Below are 21,015 nucleotides of genomic sequence, written 5' to 3' on the forward strand. Positions count from 1 at the left end.
TTTATATATTCAAGTTCTATATATGTAAAATTTGAATAAGAATAATTTAAAACTTAAAAAAATATTTTACCTTAAATTAATGTTAAAATAATAGAATAGAAAATATAAACAAAAAAAATTAAGAAATTACAAAAAAATATACAAAATGAAATATTTAAAAACCGTGCATCGCACCGGCTTACATCTAGTTTTTCCTAAAATAATCCAACCATGTGTTAATTGAAACACTCGAACATAACTCAGTCATTAACTAGTTAAAAATATTTTAAAAAGTAGTTGTATTTGTGGAATTGTAAATTTTTCCAACAATATTAAGGAAAAACATTCAATTATAATTTACTCCATATAACATATTAAAAGTTTTAATTACAGCTCATTAAAGTAACATGTCCCACAACCTCAACTACAAAGTCTACAATGAACACAGTTTAATCAATGCCGTTGAATTCAGATGGATCCACCGTCTCTAACTCTTCGAACGTTAGTAACACAAGCGCCAACTATTTAAACACCAAAAAAGCTAAACCCAACATTACCCCTTTATTTCTCCAAAGAAATACTAGCCGTTACAACCTTCATATTTTCTCTTTCTACAACCCTCAATTCATCATCATAATCTGCTGCTCATCTAAAGAATTTACACACCACCTCTCTCTTCTAGATCTCAAACCCAAACTCGACTCAAACTAGTGTTTTTTGGAATCGCTTTTGTCAATGGCTACTCCTGCATCTCCTTTGATTAGCCCCTCGTCAGATAAGCGCTATTGGAGTGCTTTACATGAAAGGGTTGAAACCCTTCTTGAGAATCGCAAATCTGTTCGATCCTGTTCGATTTCCCTAATGGTAATCTATAATATGTGTTTTTTTGTTGTTTATTAAAAAAGAAAATTGGGGAAAAAAAAAATCCTGAACTTCTGATTTTTTTTCTAATTTGTTATGGGGTTTTGGAACAGCATGATGGAGAATTAAATTCGGCTAAGAAATCGAAGGCGGACTCGATGCTATTGATCAGAGGTTTCGATTCGATTGCCTCTTCACTCTCTCAGCTCACTGGCAACATTGAGAAAGCTCTTCAGGTAATTAATTCAGTCCGGAATTAATTATTTATTGAATTCGTAGTTCAAATACACCATCAACGTGACAAGTAATTCCAGACCATTGGACAATTTTAAGTATACCTATTTCTGATTTGATGTACGAATTATTCTAAACTCGTATTATTACTTCTTTTGTTAGGGAGCCAGAGAACTAGAAAAAACTTCAACTGTAACAGAGATTATCCACAGCAGCAGTAGCAGCGACGGAGCTGAAACAGAAGAAGATAAGAATCAGGAAATTTCAGAGAAAAAGGGAGTGAAGAGAAAGCTTGATGCAGAAGATTGTTCAAACGGTGAAGGAGAGAAGGAAGCAACTCCTGATAACAAAAAGAAACAGAAGCACCAAACAGAACTGAACCTTAAGAATGTTAAAAATGTAACAGAGTTTTACAATATTTCATTTTTAGCATTTTTGTTTTTCAAATCCAGTTGTTTTAGTTTATCAAACTGATTTACGTGTCTGATATTCTTTCAGCTATCAGTTGCTATGGCAGCGAAATCATCCTCACTAGCTAGGGAACTAAAATCAGTGAAATCTGATATGTTTTTTATGCAAGAGAGGTGTGCTCTATTGGAAGAGGAAAACCAGAGACTTCGAGACGGGTATGGAAAAGAAGACAGACCTGATGACGATGATTTGGTAATGAATTCCTCGGGTTTAAAAAAAATTCATCGAATATAATTGTTGCCCGAGTCTTAGTTATGTGCAACTTTCAGAAATTGATGTGTTATTCCTGCTTTATGTGTGTGTGTGATAACAGGTGAGGCTTCAACTAGAGGCACTACTTGCTGAAAAATCAAGACTAGCAACTGAGAACGCGAATCTAACAAGGGAAAATCAGTGCCTTCGACAACTTGTCGAGTATCATCAGTTTGCCTCTGAAGATTTGTCTGCGTCATATGAACAAGTGATTCAAGGGCTTAGCTTAGATTTCTCTTCCCCAACAGCAAACGACAAGGACAATCTCGAAGATCTCCAAACTCCTAGGACATCAACAGAGGTTTTTGAGTTTCCGTCCTGCCTTGATGATAGCTTTGCAGGAGAGCAAGTAACGCTAACAGACTAACTCCACTGTCGCATGGATGCTTAACCTTAAATGTACCACCATTTGATTTTCTTTGTAATATCTCTAAAACTATGCCATGTACTTGGAGTTCTTGTACTTTCTATACAAAGGATCAAAAATAGAAATTAATCCGCCTTTGTTAATAATATGAGCTGCATTTGACTGTTGGCGGTTGGTTGTTTATAAAAGTGTTTGACTAGCTGGAATGTTTGGCTGTTTATAATGGCTTTTGAAATTGGCCGTTGGTTGTTTATAAAAGTGTTTGGTAAATTAATTGTTAGTTGTTGGCTGTTTATTAGATAATTTGCAGGCCAACAAGCCAAAAGCCAACAAAAAAGCTACTCAAATCAGCTTTTTCATTTTGGCTTAAAAGCCAGTTTTTTCGCTGACTAAAAAGCCAATTACCAAACACATTTTTTGGTTGTTTGACCACCTAAAAAGTTAAAAGCCAAAAGCTAACCAAAAAGCCATTAAAAAGCCAATTACCAAACATGGCCAAGGAATTGCCGGGTAATTAGTAGAGCTACACAAAAAAAATTTACCCAAGTGTCACCATTAAAAGTAACATAGGATATGAGTTCAACAGAACATGTTATTGCAGTCCAACTTTCATATATCTTCAGTGATACCGTTGTTCTTCTTCTTACAGGTCCTTTCTCCGGAAATTTCATTATCATCAGAAGCACCCAGGGAGCTCTTAAATCTCAAAGGTCAAACCTATATGGTCAAAGTCAAAGTTCATGTGTGCTAGAGTCAAAATTCTAGATCAATGTCCTTTTGAACTAGGGTCTAAGTCCAAGGTCAAAGTCTAAGATCAAGTGTTGAGGACTAAGTCAAACTCTAAGGTCCAAGGGTCAAGTCAATGTAGACTAAGGTTAATGCCAACTAGGGTCAATGTATGTGGTTCAAACTAAGGTCTATAGATGATGTGAACTAAAAGATGACCATGACTACAAGAATACAAATGGACGCGATCTAAGGTCAATAACTGTACACAGACAATTTCTTCTTATGGTCCAAGATCTAGAGCTTCAAAAATAGATTTTGGCATAACATTTATAGTAACACCTAAATCAAGCATAGTAAAAATACCATGATCAAGAATTCAACGTCTTCAATACAAAGCACGAAATAAGAATAATGATGAAAAAAATCCACATCTATTAAAGAAGGCATAACATATGATATCAAATTAAAAAAAATAATAATAAAAAAAAAATTCAAGAAGTTCATATGAAATAATATCCGCATAATCAACACAAACATAGCACAACAGAAACACCCACAGCATCATTTGCATCACCCTCAACAGCAACAGCATCCTCAGCAAGCTCTCTCGGCAGCAGCAGCATCATCCTCAGCAAGCTCTGTTAGGCTCCTTCATCATAGTTCTGAGGACTGTCAGCTTCTTATCCTCCGACTCTTTCGCGTTAAGAAACAACAATACAGGCAATGTGGTATTTTCTTTCAATAATTTATCGAAACGGTAGCTGGCATCAACCATCTCCTCATACGTGAAGTTATCATAATTGTTCTTTAAACTGAGCAGTTGACACGCAACTTTGAGGCCTAGATCTTCTGAGCTACAAGAACTCAGACCCTGATTGGTGCTGGAACCGACTTCATCCCAACATACCTCTAGCCCATTCTCCGGCTGCTCAGTGGGTTCATACGTACTGATCAAGCCAAGGTTTGGGAACTGTGGCACAGGGCAACGACTATTTCGTTTTTCCTGCATAATAAACGTGTAACATCATAAATACTTCTTACATATGATAGTAACATAAAAATCTGCTGGAAATAATAATATCTCTTCTAACATTCCAAAGTACAACAATCAAAACTGCATAAACTGCTTTGCTCATGTCCTAAAAGATTCAAGTAGGAGCTCTTAAATCTCAAGTAGGAGCAGCAAGATTCTCGTTGACTACACATTGCCATAACTTCTGAATACACATTGTTTTGCTTCTCATGCTGCAGTTGCAAATTTTGATTAGAATATATACATTAATAATCAACGAGACACGAGCTGAAGCAAACAATGTAATAAACTAGATCAAACCACTATGAACAAGGTTCAAACTTCAATTTTTCAAAGTCCTATTAAATTACTCTATATTCAATTTATAGCATTAAAGCTTGTGCCCCTTTCGAAAATCAAAAACTTCAAAATTGTCAATCTGATTTCCAATTAAGAAACCCCATATAAGGTAATGCTTTTGTGCGTAAAATGTTATGACTTGAGAACACAAGGATCATATGGACATTCTTATTTATAGCAACTGTATATTGTAACTTAAACAGGTTCTTCGGCTAAGTAAATCTGATCCTTGTAAGAAGCATTGGGACGTAAAGGTATTGTCAAAGTCAGCATAGAATGTCAGCCTGTAATGTTACCATATAAAGCACTGAACAAGTAAACTTCAGTATGTAAAATCTAGCTTTTACTAACAAAGCAAGAGCATTATCATACATTTCATATAATTAATAACAGATTATACTGACTACAATTGAAAAGACTATTGAACAAAATTAAGGCAAAAATTAGCACATACCAGATGGATCTTTCCATTGGCAAGCTCCAAGGCATTACTCAACTTCTTATTTTCCTCCATTAGAGCCTCAATCTGAGAATTTAATGCAGTATGGAAAGGATATATTCAGTCAAGACTCAAGAGATAGGTAGGGCATTCTATGTCCAACTACATGCTTGTATGTACCTTTTTTTGGGAGGATATGTACATGGCTTTTTACTTAACATCTTCGGCATCAGCATCATCCTTCTTTGAAGACCTTCTAGTTTCATATCAAGGATTGAAAATAGCTTCAATCAATAAGAACAAAACCAATAAGCAATGGATCGAGAAAAAGTTGTGATAATTACATCAGATGCTTCCTCGGTGAATTTGTTGTCTTCATGTAGCATTGGCTTATCATTGTTCGGACTTTCACTGATGATTATCTCTTCAATAGTAGGTTCTATTGCTAGGTTACCACATGTGCTCTGGATCCGCGGAGATCTTCTAATAATGGCAGTACGAGCTTTCAATCTTAACAATACGTGAGGTGTTAGAAGGATGAGTGCCTTCAGCGGTAATTGTGTGCACTTCAGGGAGAGATTTTGGTGCTGATGTTGGTTGAAAGTTTTCAGGCTGCCAGCATTATGTTAAAGAAAACACCATTCAAAAAGTTAAAGCATCATTTAAAAGCAAAAGGACAATGTAGGACTTGATTGATCTTGACAGCTAAATATGATAAATTATTATGAAGCGCGGAACAGAAAAAGGAGATAAATTAACAATTTCATTAGAAACAAAAATATGATATCATGCAAAAGGAAACCATCTAATGCTATTTTCACAACTCACGACAAAGGTTCCAAACATAATACTTGCCCTGCAGAAGCCAAAATATTTCAGGTAAGCTAAACTACACTTACACTTTATTTGGATAGGAAGAAATGAAAGGAATAGAAGAGAAGAGAAATGGAGGGGGACAAAATCTCTTGTTTGGGTAAAAGATTGGGGAAGGAAGGGGAAGCAGAGGGAGGGATCCATTTTCCCTTTCTCTATAATAACCATAATCTCTTCAAAATTGGAGAGATTTGGAGGGAAAATGGAGCTCACCTCCCCCTCCCTTTCTTTTCCCTTCCCTTACTCCATTTTACCTCCCCTTCTTTTCCTTCCTTCTTTGCTATCCAAACAAAGCGTTAGGGGGCGTTTGGTATAAATTCCGTAAATGAAATGGAAATGATTTATATAAGTAAGGGAAAGGGTAATGATACACGTTACTTTTTATATATGTTTGGTATCTTTATAAAATGGAAACAAATTGAGGAATTTATGATTGAGGAGGGAAACACACTTTGTTTCCACTAGTTGGATAAGGGTAACAATTTGGGGGATTTTATTACCCTTTCGAAACGGTATTTGTTACTTATAGCTCATACCAAACTAATAGAAACGGAAACACTTATTTGTTTACGTTTCCTATGTTACGAATTTTCATACCAAACACCCCCTTAGAAGGGATGTACAAGATAATGATGGCGTAAAGCTACCCAAGATGCATTCATTGTTATCAGACCAGTAGACCACATAGATGTTGGATGAATCAGCCTCACTGCACCCATAATTAGATTGAAGTACAATAAATTTGATCAAATTTGCTTCTAGCAAGTGATTATTTACATTATAAAAATATAGTTTTTGAACTCCAAAAGTAGCGACAGCATAGGTATCTTAAAAATTCTCCCTCCATCCCGATTCCCAGTTTAATCTTCATGTTGGCTTTGTCACGATCTCATTGCACATCTTCATGCATTCATATATATGTAGCATTTAAAAACTTTGATAAATGATTGTTTTTAATATCTAATATGATGTATCAAAATAAATCCAACAAAACCCCACACAATAATGTTTATTCATATGCATTCGTGATCATTGAGGTCAAAGTCTTGGGTATATGACCAAAACCTTCCTTGCATGTTGTAAGACAACTATAAATGGAACAGAGCCACGGGGAAAGTATGCATATACCAGTGGTTTATCAGGTATGGCCTCTAAGTTAAAAAGTCTCTGATATATGAGTCCCGCCTATAACAAGTATTCAAATGATTAGCTAAACAATTCAAACCTCAAATAACAATCACTACAAGAAAATAACCTTTTCGAAGCGATTATTTTAACCTTTAGTATCGATTGTAATTGCAACAAAAAGCTTTCCCAACGAATGGTCATTCAATACAATATCCCCCGTTGCCTTAGCCTTTAGTAGTGGTTGCGTATATGATTGAGGAGGAAAACACACTTTGTTTCCACTAGTTGGATAAGGGTAACAATTTGGGGGATTTTATTACCCTTTCGAAACGGTATTTGTTACTTATAGCTCATACCAAACTAATAGAAACGGAAACACTTATTTGTTTACGTTTCCTATGTTACGAATTTTCATACCAAACACCCCCTTAGAAGGGATGTACAAGATAATGATGGCGTAAAGCTACCCAAGATGCATTCATTGTTATCAGACCAGTAGACCACATAGATGTTGGATGAATCAGCCTCACTGCACCCATAATTAGATTGAAGTACAATAAATTTGATCAAATTTGCTTCTAGCAAGTGATTATTTACATTATAAAAATATAGTTTTTGAACTCCAAAAGTAGCGACAGCATAGGTATCTTAAAAATTCTCCCTCCATCCCGATTCCCAGTTTAATCTTCATGTTGGCTTTGTCACGATCTCATTGCACATCTTCATGCATTCATATATATGTAGCATTTAAAAACTTTGATAAATGATTGTTTTTAATATCTAATATGATGTATCAAAATAAATCCAACAAAACCCCACACAATAATGTTTATTCATATGCATTCGTGATCATTGAGGTCAAAGTCTTGGGTATATGACCAAAACATTCCTTGCATGTTGTAAGACAACTATAAATGGAACAGAGCCACGGGGAAAGTGTGCATATACCAGTGGTTTATTAGGTATGGCCTCTAAGTTAAAAAGTCTCTGATAGATGAGTCATGCCTATAACAAGTATTCAAATGATTAGCTAAACAATTCAAACCTCAAATAACAATCACTACAAGAAAATAACCTTTTCGTAGCGATTATTTTAACCTTTAGTATCGATTGTAATTGCAACAAAAAGCTTTCCCAACGAATGGTCATTCAATACAATATCCCCAGTTGCCTTAGCCTTTAGTAGTGGTTGCGTATGATCTTTACAAGATTCGAACATGCAACCTCAAACTTTTATATTAAATGTTTCACCAATAAGCTATGATATATTTTATGTATTCTTTTTCTAACAATATTTATATATCTAGTGTTGAAAAGGCTTTTCGTATCGATTTTTAGGATTTAATGGCGATTGTAAATGATACGATTTCTCAAAATTATATAAATGTGTAAAAATAGTGTGAATATGTATTATTATGTTTTCTATATCGATTTTATATGGGAAAACCATGGCGATTGTAAAAATGATACAACATCTTTAATTATTTCACAAACATACTTGCATATTGTAGCGAATGTACAATCGCTACGAAATAATCGCTACGAAAAGAGATTTTTCTTGTAGTGAATGTTCCACAAGACGAGGTGTAAAATGAGTCATATGTGAAATTGTGAATCAATGAATGTAACATGAATTAGAAAGGAAGAATTAAGGAGAAGGATAAACTATGAGCTGGGGAAAAAATCCTTGCAAGTAAAAGTTTAGCTAAATTTGAAACTATTGTAAGAATAAAATGAGCACAAAGGAGCAACACCTTTATCAAAATGCAATCAATTGAAAAATCAAATTTATTCGCTTAATTCAAGGGTACTAATAAACCTTTCAGAGCTAGCTACTCCATCAACAATACCTCACATTGTGAAGGAAAGTTATGGCATCTTAGCCAAATTCCTTCAAAACCATCAAATCAATTGTTATTGAGATATTATCGTATATTAGGAAGATTTGATAGAATATTTCCATATATTTATCTCCTATATTTTAGTTAATTTCCTAAAATCCTACGATATCTTTTGATACGAGGACTAGGACTTTGTAACTATATATATTCCCAATTATAATCAATGAGAAGGCAAGCAATTCTATTCCAATTAATTTCTAATTATCTCTAATTTATCATGATATCAAGAGCAGGTTAATTTTTTTTTTTTTTTGTTTTAATTTTTGTTAAGCCATGGTCGGTGATGATCAAACACCACCGGAGAAGCCTTCAAATCTGCAATTAAATTTCCCCAATTGGGTTTAGCCACAGGCGCATTGCTCACTAATCCGGAGTCTTATAGACGACTTGTAGGTCGTGTGATTTATCTTACTGTCACGCGCCCTGATTTGGCATATTTGGTTCATATTCTATCTCAGTTTATGCAGCAACCACGGTGTGAACACTGGGATGCCGCATTATGGGTGGCTCGATACTTGAAAGGGACTCCCGGACAAGGTATTTTATTGAGCTCTGATTGTGACTTAAATCTGCAGGGTTGGTGTGATTCAGATTGGGCTGCTTGTCCTCTAACTCGACGTTCTTTATCTGTTTGGCTAGTTTTCCTTGGAAATCTCCTATTTCATGGAAAACTAAGAAGCCACCAACTGTTTCTTTCTGTTCTTTTTGGAGGCCGAGTATGGTCTATGACTTCGTGTTCTAAAGAGCTAAAATGGGTGAAGGGCTTGTTGTTAAGTCTTGGAGTACAACATCCAAAGGCAATTAAGTTGTTTTGTGATAATGAAGCAGCTTTGCACATCGCAAAGAATCCGGTTTTTTATGAACGGACAAAGCACATTGAGATCGATTGTCACTTTGTTCGTGATGCTATTACTGAGGGATGGTTATCTACATCTCATGTTTCGACATCTTCACAACTTGCTGATATTTTTACAAAGGCTCTTGGGAAAACACAATTTGATTATCTTCTTTCCAAGTTAGGCATTTTTTTATCCCCATGCTCCAACTTGAGGGGGGTATTGAGATTATTGAGATATTATCGTATATTAGGAAGATTTGATAGAATATTTCCATATATTTATCTCTAATATTTTAGTTAATTTCCTAAGATCCTATGATATCTTTTGATACGAAGAGTAGGACTTTGTAACTATATATATTCCCAATTATAATCAATGAGAAGGAAAGCAATTCTATTCCAATTAATTTCTAATTCTCTCTAATTTATCAATTGTATTCTTAATTATCAGGGTGGATGGGTTAATAATGGACTTATGGTCTAATTTGAAGTAGTGCATTATTATTCACACACAAGTGTAAATTCAACCCCGAAAAGGCGAAAACTTAAAAGTTTCAAATGTCATCGGGTACTGATGCCATGCTACTAAGTTGTTCAAAGTCTAAAGAGTTGAATAGTTTACCACGACCCCTCCGATCAAATCTCATTTATATTACTAGTTGAGCCATCGCGCACCACGCGCGCGATAGCCCAATAAACACGGAATGAGTGTGATTAATGTTGTTATTTATTATACGGGCTATACTAATTTAATTTAGCTATTGCATGTAAAGGGTGTTATTATATTATTGTTTTTGTGTTTAGACTAAGTTTAGATTTAGATAGGTATGTAATGGGAGGTCGTAAAATTTGTAAATACTCGAATCTTATTATTGCTTAAGATAATGTGTAGAAAATCGCTTTCTAAAAATAGAAAAACGACTAACACACGTGTGTATAGATATTAAGCAAAAAAGGAAATCTATGAAAAGGGACTTTCTGTTTTTGCATTTTTTAATGTACATGTACAGTGCTAGAATATAGGATGTCATTAAGTTTTCCGTCTTTCAAGATTTTAGTCATGATTGCTTCACTTGCTTTTGATTGGTCAATGTGTGTACTTCTATTGCGTGGTGTATAAAGTATAGTCTGCTGCCTTTCTATCTTTCATTTTCAGTTGAAATCTCTTTTTTTTTTTCCTTTTTTGTTGTGTCTTAAAAGTTTATCTTGTTCTTTGCTTGACTTTTAATTTCCAAGCCATAACAATGGCAAGCACCGATAGCACTGCCACCTTTGGCAGAGTATTTTCGCCACCAATTCAAAGACCTAATGAAGCGAAGTCAAGAGAAGAAAACGTTGCAAGTTTTCGTTTGTACTCTTTGGAAATGGAGATGAAGATGAAGATGCATTTGGAAATTCTGCAACAAGGGCTTTCAAAGGTTGAAAGCAAAAAAGAAAAAGGTGAATCAAGCAAAAAAAGGAAACGGGAAGTAGTAAGGAATGACTGTGGAAAATGGCCTGTTATCGTGATTGAATCAGATAATGTTGATGCTGAAATTAATCCACTACAACATTTACCTTCTTGTGCCATGGGTATACTCGTGGCTAGCCTTCAAATTTCCCATGGCACAAGTAATTAGCCACGGGTATTTTGGTCGTGGTCTGCTGTGGCACAAAACCCTGAGGCTCTAGCCAGGGGTATATTAACTCCCATGGCATATCCATGAACTACTGCCATGCTTTTTCCCATCGCCAATTTACTACTTAGCCATGAGTTCTCCTGTGGCTAAAGTAACAATTAGCCACGAGTTATCTTGTGGCTAATAGCCTACTGAGCACAAGTAAATGATGGCTAATATATTACATTAGCCATAAGCAATCCTATGGCCAACAAAAAAATAAATAATAAAAGACTACATTATTAGCTACAGGTATATTTATGTCTATCAAGTGACATTGCCACAACATTTCATACCTCAAACCATTTACATAGCCATAACACGTCTTGTGGCTAAATAAAATACCTTGACACAACCTTAGCCATGGAAATTAGTAGCCAAAAAAATCTGTAATGTCCAACTAGTTTAACAGACACATTTTGTATGAGATTTGTGGTAGAGATATAATACTTATATTATATTATATTATATTATATTTATAAGATATAAAATTTAACATATAAAAATAACATTAACTTATACTTGTAAATATTGATACCAAATAATTAAAATCCCAAAAAATTACATCATACCATCACTAGTTTATAAAGTCATGCTTTACAAAAGATATCATTTGTCAATAATGTCTCAAAAAATATTGTTAATTCAACGGCCTTTTATATCCCCTACATCATCTAATCTGGTGAAGCAGTAAGTTCCTAAGTTCTTGACATAGTCATCCCTACAAAAATAAAAAAAAAAAAGAAAAAGAAAAAAGGGGTTAAAAATGTAAAATACTTCAATTATTGGTGTTCCATATAAACCTTAAAAGTAAAAGATATGTAATTAAGCATTGGTAAAAAAACTTACTAGTGATCAAATTAAGTTGTCTTAATGATATCATGGTTTGTTGATGGTGCTCCAAGCTTCTCACACAACTTCTTGAACCTTTCCTCCCACATTTGATCACGTTCAGCTAATTTTTCCTCTATTTTTTCTTCCATGGCCTTTTTAACTTCTTCAACTCTTTCGTCAGCTTTTTTCTCAATTTTTATAACCTGATTAGCAAGATTGATACGACTTGGTTTCTCTTTAAAATGATCTGTAATGCTTTTATTTCTTCCATAAGCACGCAGATATCCATGTTTTTCTTCACCAAGTATTTCCTTAAAAATTTGTTCATCAGACATATTATTATGACCATCTTCTCTCTCTTGTATGGAGTTTTTCAACTTTGACTGCATTTAAGTGGACAATCAAGTGGATTAAAAAATCATTAACATTATCATAAAATCCATTTTAAAAGATAAGAGTTCACAATTTATAACCCATACCACAATCTCCTGGTTTTCAGCAAACTTCACAGGATCAACAGGTTTACTCAAAATTTCAGCGCGAGTAGGTTCTCGATTAAGTTTCTTTCTCCGCAATAAAGATAATTTGTTATTTTGTAACTTCTAAAGTATGATCAGACAAAAATCAAACATGTAGTTGTATAATACGTACTAATTCATCAGCAATTCGAGCAAAGCTTTTTGTTCCTGAGTAGTGAGGAATCTTCAATCTAGATCTATTCTTTCTATTCCTTTGACTTAGCTTCTATAACAAGAAATGTACTTTGTATTTAATTGTCATATAATAATACAAGATTAGAACTGAAATGTATATTAATGACACTAACGAGTTACCTTGAAATCTGGTGAGTGCCAAAGTTTACACAAGTATAACCAATCTCTTCTTGCAACATTTTTTGGCTTATTTTTTTCCCTCTGTACTTGGTTAATCAATTTAGGATCGTCGTAGTATATAGCTTTTAACTTCCTTCTGTAGTCACGATATAGTGCATTCATATGCCTGAGAATGAACTCTTTGCGCATTTCTGGTTGATCCATTGTGAACTTCTCCTAGGTATTAGGTGATGAAAAAATGAGTTAGAATCATCTTTAATATATACATACATATATACCTTTAAATAATAAGGTTGAAAATAATTTATACCAGCACAACATTCCATGCAAAATCAATATAATTTATACCAGCACAACATCATAGCTATGTCGCGCTTGTGTTCTAATAGCAACAAGCCAATTTGGATCAAAACCATCTCGAACATAAAATACTTGTTGCGCTTGACATGCAAGAACAAAGGGCTCATGAGTTTGCAATTTTCTCTTTGTATTTACACTCACAATGTTATGCTTATCAACTTTAATTCCTTTTCCAAAATTACTAACATCCCACCAGTGAGAATTAAATAAGACCACCCGTTTACCATCCAAATATTGCAAAGAAATGATTTCAGTTAAAACACCATAATAGTCTAAATTTCTTGCATCCGAAGCTCCTTCGACTAATATTCCACTATTTTGATTTGTCCGCCTTTCTTCAAGTGCCTTTATATGAAATCGAAAACCATTAGCGAGATATCCATTGTAACGCTCCACACCCATCAAAGGACCAAAAGATAATGATCGCAAGTCTTTTAGCACCTGAGTATGTTTGTCCGGCAAACTGTTCACCTATAAATAGGATATCAACAAAAAAAATCTTACAATGAAAAATTCATAAATAATCTATTGAATATATAATATAAAAGGAATAGACGTTGAATAAAAAAACATACACGCTCACGAAACCATTCTGAAAACTCGTTCTCATTCTGCCCTTGTTCATATTCTCTACATAAAATGTATGATTTTTGTCGTTAGCTATTGCATTAAAACGTAAGAGAAAAAAAAATATTACCTTAGGAAAGGTTGGACCTCATCACAATTTTTCAAAACATAATCTCGAGCCTTTTCCCACTCTTCTTGTGTAAGACACTTTGAATTTTCTTTTCCAAGTGGAACGCCAGACGGTGCAAATATTGAAAGACCCTCATAATCATCACTAACACTATCAGAATTTCGTTCTTGTTGATTAGATTTAGTCTCAACATTATGCAAATACTTTGAGCAAAAAAATAAACATTCTTCGAGAATATATCCTTCTGCAATACTACCCTCTGGCCGAGCTTTATTACGAACATAATCTTTCAACTTCCCTAGAAATCTGCATAAAATTATATGCATATAAAATAAAGTGAGGCAAAGTCATAAAATGTGCTAATTATCAAAATCAAAACAAAAGAAATGTTTCATACCTTTCAATAGGATACATCCATCTACTCTGAACAGGCCCTCCAATTTTTGCTTCACCAACAATATGTACACACAAGTGAACCATAGCATCAAAGAATGATGGAAGAAAAACCTTTTCCAATTTGCACAAAGTCACAATTATGTGATTCTCCAGACGATCAAGATCCTCTACGCTAAGTGATTTCGAACACAACTCCTTGAAAAAAAATACCAAGTTCAACTACTAAATCATACACTTGCTGGCAAGATATCCCTCTAATGGCAAGTGGCAATAATTGTTGTAGAAGAACATGACAATCATGAGTCTTAAGACCAGACACCTTACGCTTCTTAATACATTTGGAAAAAATTGAGGAATAACCATCTGGAACTTTAACTTCCTCCAAAAATTTACACACTTTATCTTTTTCACCAGGAGATAATGTGTACATAGCAGGGGGTATATGCCATTTCCCATTAATCAACTTTGGATGCAACTTTTTTCTTATTCGGAGTTCTTTTAAATCATGTCTAGCCTTGATGTGGTCTTTACTCTTGCCTCGAATGTCTAATAATGTGCCAAGAATGTTATCAAAAACATTTTTTTCAATGTGCATTACATCGAGATTATGACGCAATAAAAGTCGACTCCAATATGGGAGTTCAAAGAAAATACTAATCTTTCTCCAATTATCAGCTCTCTTTGGATGTTTTACATCTTTGCCAAATTTTAAATCTTCAAGTCCACTCATTTGGGCTAACATCTCATCTCCGGGCAGAGGCTTAGGAGCTGGTCGTCTCTCTACTTTTCCATCAAATGTCTTGCTATCCCTCCATTTATGATTAAGAGGCAAAAAACATCGATAATCCATGTAGCATATTTTCCTACAATTAGGCAATCTAAAGGAAGAAGTACCCTTACCACAAGTAGGACAAGCCATATAACCTTTAGTAGACCAACCAGACAAATTCGCATACGCTGGAAAATCATTTATAGTCCATAAAAGAGCAGAACGCATAACAAAATATTCTTTTTTAGATGCATCATAAGTTTCAATCCCACATTCCCATAAATCTTTCAACTCATCAATTAAGGGGCGAAGATACACATCAATATTATTCCCAGGAGCTTTTGGCCCAGGAATTAACAAAGATAGCATCAGATAAGGTTGTTTAGTAAACATCCATGGAGGAAAGTTATAAACAGATAACACAACAGGCCATGTAATATAGTCACTTCTTTGTTGGCCAAAAGGGTTAAAGCCATCAGATGCTAAACCCAACCTAATGTCACGTGGGTCAGAGTTGAAAGTAGGATCAATTTTATTAAGGGTCTTCCAAGCTTCTGAATCTGCAGGATGTCGCAAAATTTCATCTTTTACTCTACCCTCAGAATGCCACCTCAAATCAGTTGCATTATCAGAAGACATGAATAATCTTTGAAGCCTAGGCTTAAGTGGAAAGTAACGTAGTACCTTGCGAGGAATTTTTTTATGATTTTTGGTGACATTTTTTATTACTTTCCACCTAGACAAACCACATACTTTACAAGTCTCAAGACTCTCATTCTCCTTCCAATATAACATGCAATCATTCTCACAAGCATCAATTTTTTCATAACTAAGGCCCAAATCTTGAATAATTTTCTTTGAATCATGGTATGTTGTTGGCAAATTGTTACCTTCAGGCAAAGCCTTTTTTACTAATTGCAGTATATTAGTGAAAGCCTTATTAGAGAGACCATTAACACATTTGATTTGAAACAAATTAACCACAAATGACAACTTTGAGAAACCATTGCATCCAGGATACAACTGTTGTTCAGCATCTTTTATTAATTTTTCAAATTGTTCATGTGTCAGACTAGGCTTCTTAGGCTCTTTGTGACTATTACTAGATATGTTGATGTCATCACTCATATCATCTTTATCAAAGGGATTATCATCAGGATGTCCTAATGCATCATGAATCATCTGGAACATGTCACCATTAAAATGCTATGTACTATCATTTTTAGCCTTTTTTGGTACTGGAGTATACTCCCCATGATATATCCAACGTACATATTATTTTACCATTCCATAGCCCAACAAATCAGCTCTCATTTCGTCTTTGTTCTTGTATTCAGAAAAATGACATTTTTTACAAGGGCAAGACAATTCATCCTCATCGTCAAAATCACAAAAGGCAAAATCAAGAAACTCTTCTATTCCCATTCTATATAAAGGACTAAGTGTGTCAGGTAACAACATCCACTCCAACCTTTTCTTCACAATTTCAGAACAATCCATCTTGAAAATAAATAAATAAATAAATTTCATTACAAATTTAATAGGAAAGATAATTGAAAACAATATAGAACAATAGGCCATGTTAATCACGTAGGCCACATCATTAACATTATAACATTTTTAACATGTAGTGTGGCAAATGATCAATCAAATTCCTAATATATAACAATGGTTAATGATCAATTAAAAGGAAAAACATGTTATAATATGTCAAACATAATCAAAATTAATTCTAAAAGATGGTGATCCATAGACATCTTATATAATACAAAGATATGAAAGGTTGACTATACCTTATCCAAATGCACCGCAAAGTAGATATTATAAATTTGGTTGGAATGACACAAAGATAAACTACAACAAAACAGATAGAATTAGTTAAAAAAGCAATCATCTCATAAACTATATGTAGCCAAAACTTTGCATCTTTAGTGATTAAAAAAATAAATTATATATGTAGCCAAAATAAGAATTAGATATTATATTATCTTAGACATGTAACTAAACTAATCCACCGTAACCCACTATAAAAAATAATGTGCATAAAGTAAATCATTCACAACTTACTAAAGTTAGGCAATCTATAAACATACAAAGAAAACTCTATGTCAGAACATGAGGATCAAGTAAATTCTTACATTACCACCATCTTAACAAACAACACTTCATTTCTAACTTGAACTTAGTTTCTTTGTAATTGCTATATCTTTGTATTTTATAACAATTCCAATTACAATGAAGCAAATTTTATAATAAACAAAACCAAAATAAAGAGCATTTACTGATTATGTACTGCATGTTGCAATTTATTAGAATTAGATTTAATAGAGCATCTTTTAAAAAAACTATTTTTAAAAAAAAAAACTAGTATAATATATCCTCTAAAAATGTAGATCGGTGAATAAAATATTAACAATATCCCCTAACTAACAATGGGATTTGAGATAAACCCCTTGTATAATAATCCATGAAATTTTCTTAATTTTAAAGACCCCATATCAAACAAACCCCATCAAACTAAACAATATTAATGATTAACCATGTTCCCAATTCAATCTAAAATGAAATACCCAGAAATTCAAAAGTAAGGTTTTTTTGACATAGAAACTAAAGTTAGGAGGAAGATGAACAACTCACCAAAAGAAAGGAAGAAATGAATTTCTGAGCCGGCGTGTCCCAGTGGTCAGCGTACCAAATTAACCCAAAGCATCAATTTTTAAAGAATTTCCCAAAATTGAAGTAATGAACCATTAATTTTGTAAATTTTGTTTCTTAATTCAAGAAAAGGGAGAGGATTTTACAACCTAGGAGGAAATTGGAGTTAAATCCATGGCGGTAAGTGAGGAAGAGTGGGAAATTTCTAGAGTATGAGTATCCTAAAAAATATAATAAGAAAGTTAGGTTTTATATGTGAGAGAATATATGTCCTTAAAAAACATCACTTTATCAACAATGAGCTGTTAAGTGATGCGTTTTATCAACATTGAAAATTTTCCTCTAAAATTATGACTTGCTTATAGGAGGAAAAATTCCCGCTACATTTTTGGTGGGCTTGTTTAGCTAAAATGTAGCCACGGGATAAATTGACTGTGGCTAAAACTTTATAAAATTGTATTGTAAAGTTTGCCACTAATATTCTCATGGCTACAAAAAATACTTGTGCCACAAATATTTGATTTCCCGTGGCTAATTCCGTGGCACAAGAGTGCTTTTGTTGTAGTGATCCTAAGGAAGGAGTTGGTGCAGAAGAGGATGGGAAGGAAAGAGACTGATGAAGATGAAGAGACCGAGGAAGACGACAAAACTGATGAGAATCCACAAAGCAATGTGAAATCTGATTCAGAAAGTGAGAGTGAGAAAGAAGTTGTTGTCAATTCTGATGAATCATCCGAATCAAAAAGCTATAGCTATAATGATGATGATGATTCTGGTCCGGATTCTGATTTTTGGAACCAACAAGAAGGAAATCGAGAAACAAGTGAAGATTCATCCATGTTCCGTATGAAAATTTCCGACTAATTGCATTTTGTCTGTTCTTGAGGGTTTTTTTTGGGCTAAGATGTAAGTGGTAGGATGAACAAAGGGTTTGTAAGGGTTTTTTTTGTGCGCTAGGCTATGTCTGGTTTTCTAAGGGTTGTTGGTGTGTTTTTTGGGTTACTAAGCTAGATCTTGGTAATTAGTTAGTTGATGGCACTACTTTAACAAATGTAATTAGCAGTGGAGGGTAGTAGATTGTAATTAGTACAAAATAAGCTTATGCTTTATATATAATGAAGAAGAATTGAACTTGATTATATAATTTTTGTTTGATGTGGTTTTTTATGCATTAAATTATGTTTTTCTATAGTTATGCTTTATATAAGGTAATATTCGATGAGTTTACATATATGATTTAACGTAAAAATGGAATGGGTATGCAGGGATTTGTTGATCTTAAAATATATATGCAAGTTTATGTAAAAAGAAGTAATTTGATTGATGCATACTAAGCAGCTGAAAGTAAAAAAAAAAAGGAAATCAAATAGTAAGCCATAATAATATATCACATTAGTTTGGCATCATAAGTAGGAAATTACCGATTACAATAACAGGAACATGAAGCTAAGTTCCTCTTATATTCTAAATACATAGTGCTTGAGAAACTCTAATCAAGCACTTAGACAACAAAAGATTAGTCTAATAAGAAGTGTTATATAGGAACAGGTAGTCTAGGAGACCTGTTCCTACATAAAACCATAATGCTTGATTGGTTTTGTAGGTAAGCTTAACCAATCAGACAACAAAAGTTAGGCTCATTACATTGAGTGTCAAGGCTAGCATGTCAACAATTGGTGTTGTTAAGGAACAGGTATTTTTGTAAAACCTGTTCCTTTCCAAGACCACAACTTTCAAAATCCTTAAGCATAACCGATATTATGCTTATATGTGGTTTTATTTTAAGACAAGCAATCTGAAGATACCTGTCTTTTATAATTGCCACATTTTGCAAAAGATTTACTTATAATGCATATCCCTAATTAGTATGTACATAGCAAAAGTTTTAATAAGTGAAGCTGTTACACAACTGATCTGTCATAAGTCTCCCTTTTCTTCTTCAAAGGTCACCCGAGTCATCTTCTTGAAACACAAGTGCTCTTCGTTTTCTTTCCTTCTCCTGCTTAATAGCTTGATTTTTTTTCAGTAGAAACAATGTCTGTGTCAAAGGCAACACCCTTGCCCTTAACTGCTGATTGATAAGTTGGATCTTTTTCCTTCTCCTTTATGACATGTGCAGCCTTTATTGCTGACTGCACTTTAGGCTCAATAACGTCTTTTTCTGGTGTAGTGGTTCCAGAACCAACATCAACATTCAGTCTTTTCCTCTTTGGTCCAAAATCTCTTGTAGTTGATTAGGCTAGTTTCCTTGTTGCAACCATTGCCTCTGCCAATATGCAAGCATCTTCCTCTTTCATAAGCTTCAACTGTTTCTTTTTTGATGGTATTCCTCAGGTTCTGGCTATCCGTGGCTGCAGATGCATTACCTTTTTTATGTGTCTATTTTATATAGTATTTTACCCCGTCCCTTGGTCATAATTAGTAGTGTTTTTGGCACTTCAGAGCCACTTTTATTACTAATTGGTGTTTTCTAGTGTTTTTGTAGATTTGGTTGACTTTTACAGGGATTTACACTTTTGGAGTATTTTCCCAAGATATTTTGGAGCAATCACGAACATTGGAGAAGCACGACCAGATTTTATAGCCCAGGGCCGGTTAGAACCATCGAACCGGTGATTAAGGGCTCGGTGTAGGTGATACCGGGGCATTTGGACCGAGTATTAAAGACCGGAAGAGGAAACCCAGGTTGGCCCGAAGAATTGGAGCCCAATCGTAGTTCAAATAGTGGCCCAAGAGAGCCGCCCGGCCAAAGAGGCTGGCGCCCAGAGGCGCGCCCGGCCAGGCAGGGGAAGCTAAGGTCGGCGCCAGGTGACGCGCCCGGCCAGACGTGAGATTGGTACTGACGAGCAAAAAGGCGCGCCCGATCGGGCGGTGCCTCGCCTGATCGGGCGCGTGTAAATATTAGGAGATGATTAGCGTCGTTTTAGTTTGTTTTAGTTTAGGATTTGTACGGAGTATAAATACTCCTCCGTAATACGATTTTAGCAAGTGAAACCGGGCGCAAGAGCTAGGCTTTTATTTCGAGTATTTTCACCCGACCGGGCGCGAAACTCGTCGTATACGGACATATTTGTCCGCCTGACCGGGCGCAAGAAGAGGCGAAAATTATCTCATTAGATCGCCCGACCGAGCGAAGGGCGCCTGACCGGGCGCGAGAGCTGAAGGAGATTCGGGCTTAGATCGCCCGACCGGGTGACGCACCGCCCGACCGGGCGCGAGGACGACTAAATTAGAATGTCCAGATCGCCCGGCCAGGCGACGCAACGCCTGACTGGGCGCGAGAGGCGTCCGACTCTTCTTCTTCTTTCTTTTCTTCTTTCTTCCTCCATTTCTTCTTTCCTCCATTACTTTCTCTCTCTAAAACTCAAA

At 34.8% G+C, this 21,015-nt stretch overlaps 2 protein-coding genes across 6 annotated transcripts; one reads left to right on the plus strand and one right to left on the minus strand.

The window, feature by feature from the left end:
• Positions 1–270: 270 nt before the first annotated feature.
• Positions 271–2,312, plus strand: LOC110706213. The gene is made up of 5 exons (XM_021884106.1): positions 271–843; positions 954–1,076; positions 1,237–1,473; positions 1,573–1,737; positions 1,859–2,312. The coding sequence occupies exons 1-5, from the start codon at positions 715–717 to the stop codon at positions 2,162–2,164; spliced, it is 960 nt and encodes a 319-aa protein (XP_021739798.1). The 5' UTR covers positions 271–714; the 3' UTR covers positions 2,165–2,312.
• Positions 2,313–11,584: 9,272 nt separating this feature from the next.
• Positions 11,585–18,843, minus strand: LOC110706214. Of its 5 annotated transcripts, XM_021884109.1 has the most exons (11): positions 17,629–17,969; positions 16,785–16,845; positions 14,224–14,417; positions 13,827–14,132; positions 13,705–13,759; positions 13,118–13,600; positions 12,770–12,985; positions 12,588–12,680; positions 12,416–12,505; positions 11,952–12,319; positions 11,585–11,823 (listed from the first exon to the last, which is right to left on the minus strand). In XM_021884109.1, the coding sequence occupies exons 3-10, from the start codon at positions 14,304–14,306 to the stop codon at positions 11,963–11,965; spliced, it is 1,683 nt and encodes a 560-aa protein (XP_021739801.1). In that variant the 5' UTR covers positions 14,307–14,417; positions 16,785–16,845; positions 17,629–17,969; the 3' UTR covers positions 11,585–11,823; positions 11,952–11,962. The 5 variants fall into 5 exon arrangements, with proteins under 5 accessions (XP_021739801.1, XP_021739800.1, XP_021739802.1 ...); XM_021884108.1 differs by having other exon boundaries at positions 14,224–16,845; XM_021884110.1 differs by having other exon boundaries at positions 12,416–12,499; positions 14,224–16,845; positions 17,629–17,968.
• Positions 18,844–21,015: the final 2,172 nt, after the last annotated feature.

Source organism: Chenopodium quinoa, unplaced genomic scaffold, assembly GCF_001683475.1.
Source record: "Chenopodium quinoa cultivar QQ74 unplaced genomic scaffold, ASM168347v1, whole genome shotgun sequence".
NCBI classification, from domain to species: Eukaryota; Viridiplantae; Streptophyta; class Magnoliopsida; order Caryophyllales; family Amaranthaceae; genus Chenopodium; species Chenopodium quinoa.

Coding starts and splice junctions, on each gene's coding strand:
- LOC110706213 (XM_021884106.1), top strand. CDS start 715: ATGGCTACTCCTGCATCTCCTTTGATTAGCCCCTCGTCAGATAAGCGC. Junction 844..953: donor CCTGTTCGATTTCCCTAATG/GTAATCTATAAT, acceptor GTTTTGGAACAG/CATGATGGAGAATTAAATTC. Junction 1,077..1,236: donor ACATTGAGAAAGCTCTTCAG/GTAATTAATTCA, acceptor TTCTTTTGTTAG/GGAGCCAGAGAACTAGAAAA.
- LOC110706214 (XM_021884107.1), bottom strand. CDS start 16,182: ATGTTCCAGATGATTCATGATGCATTAGGACATCCTGATGATAATCCC.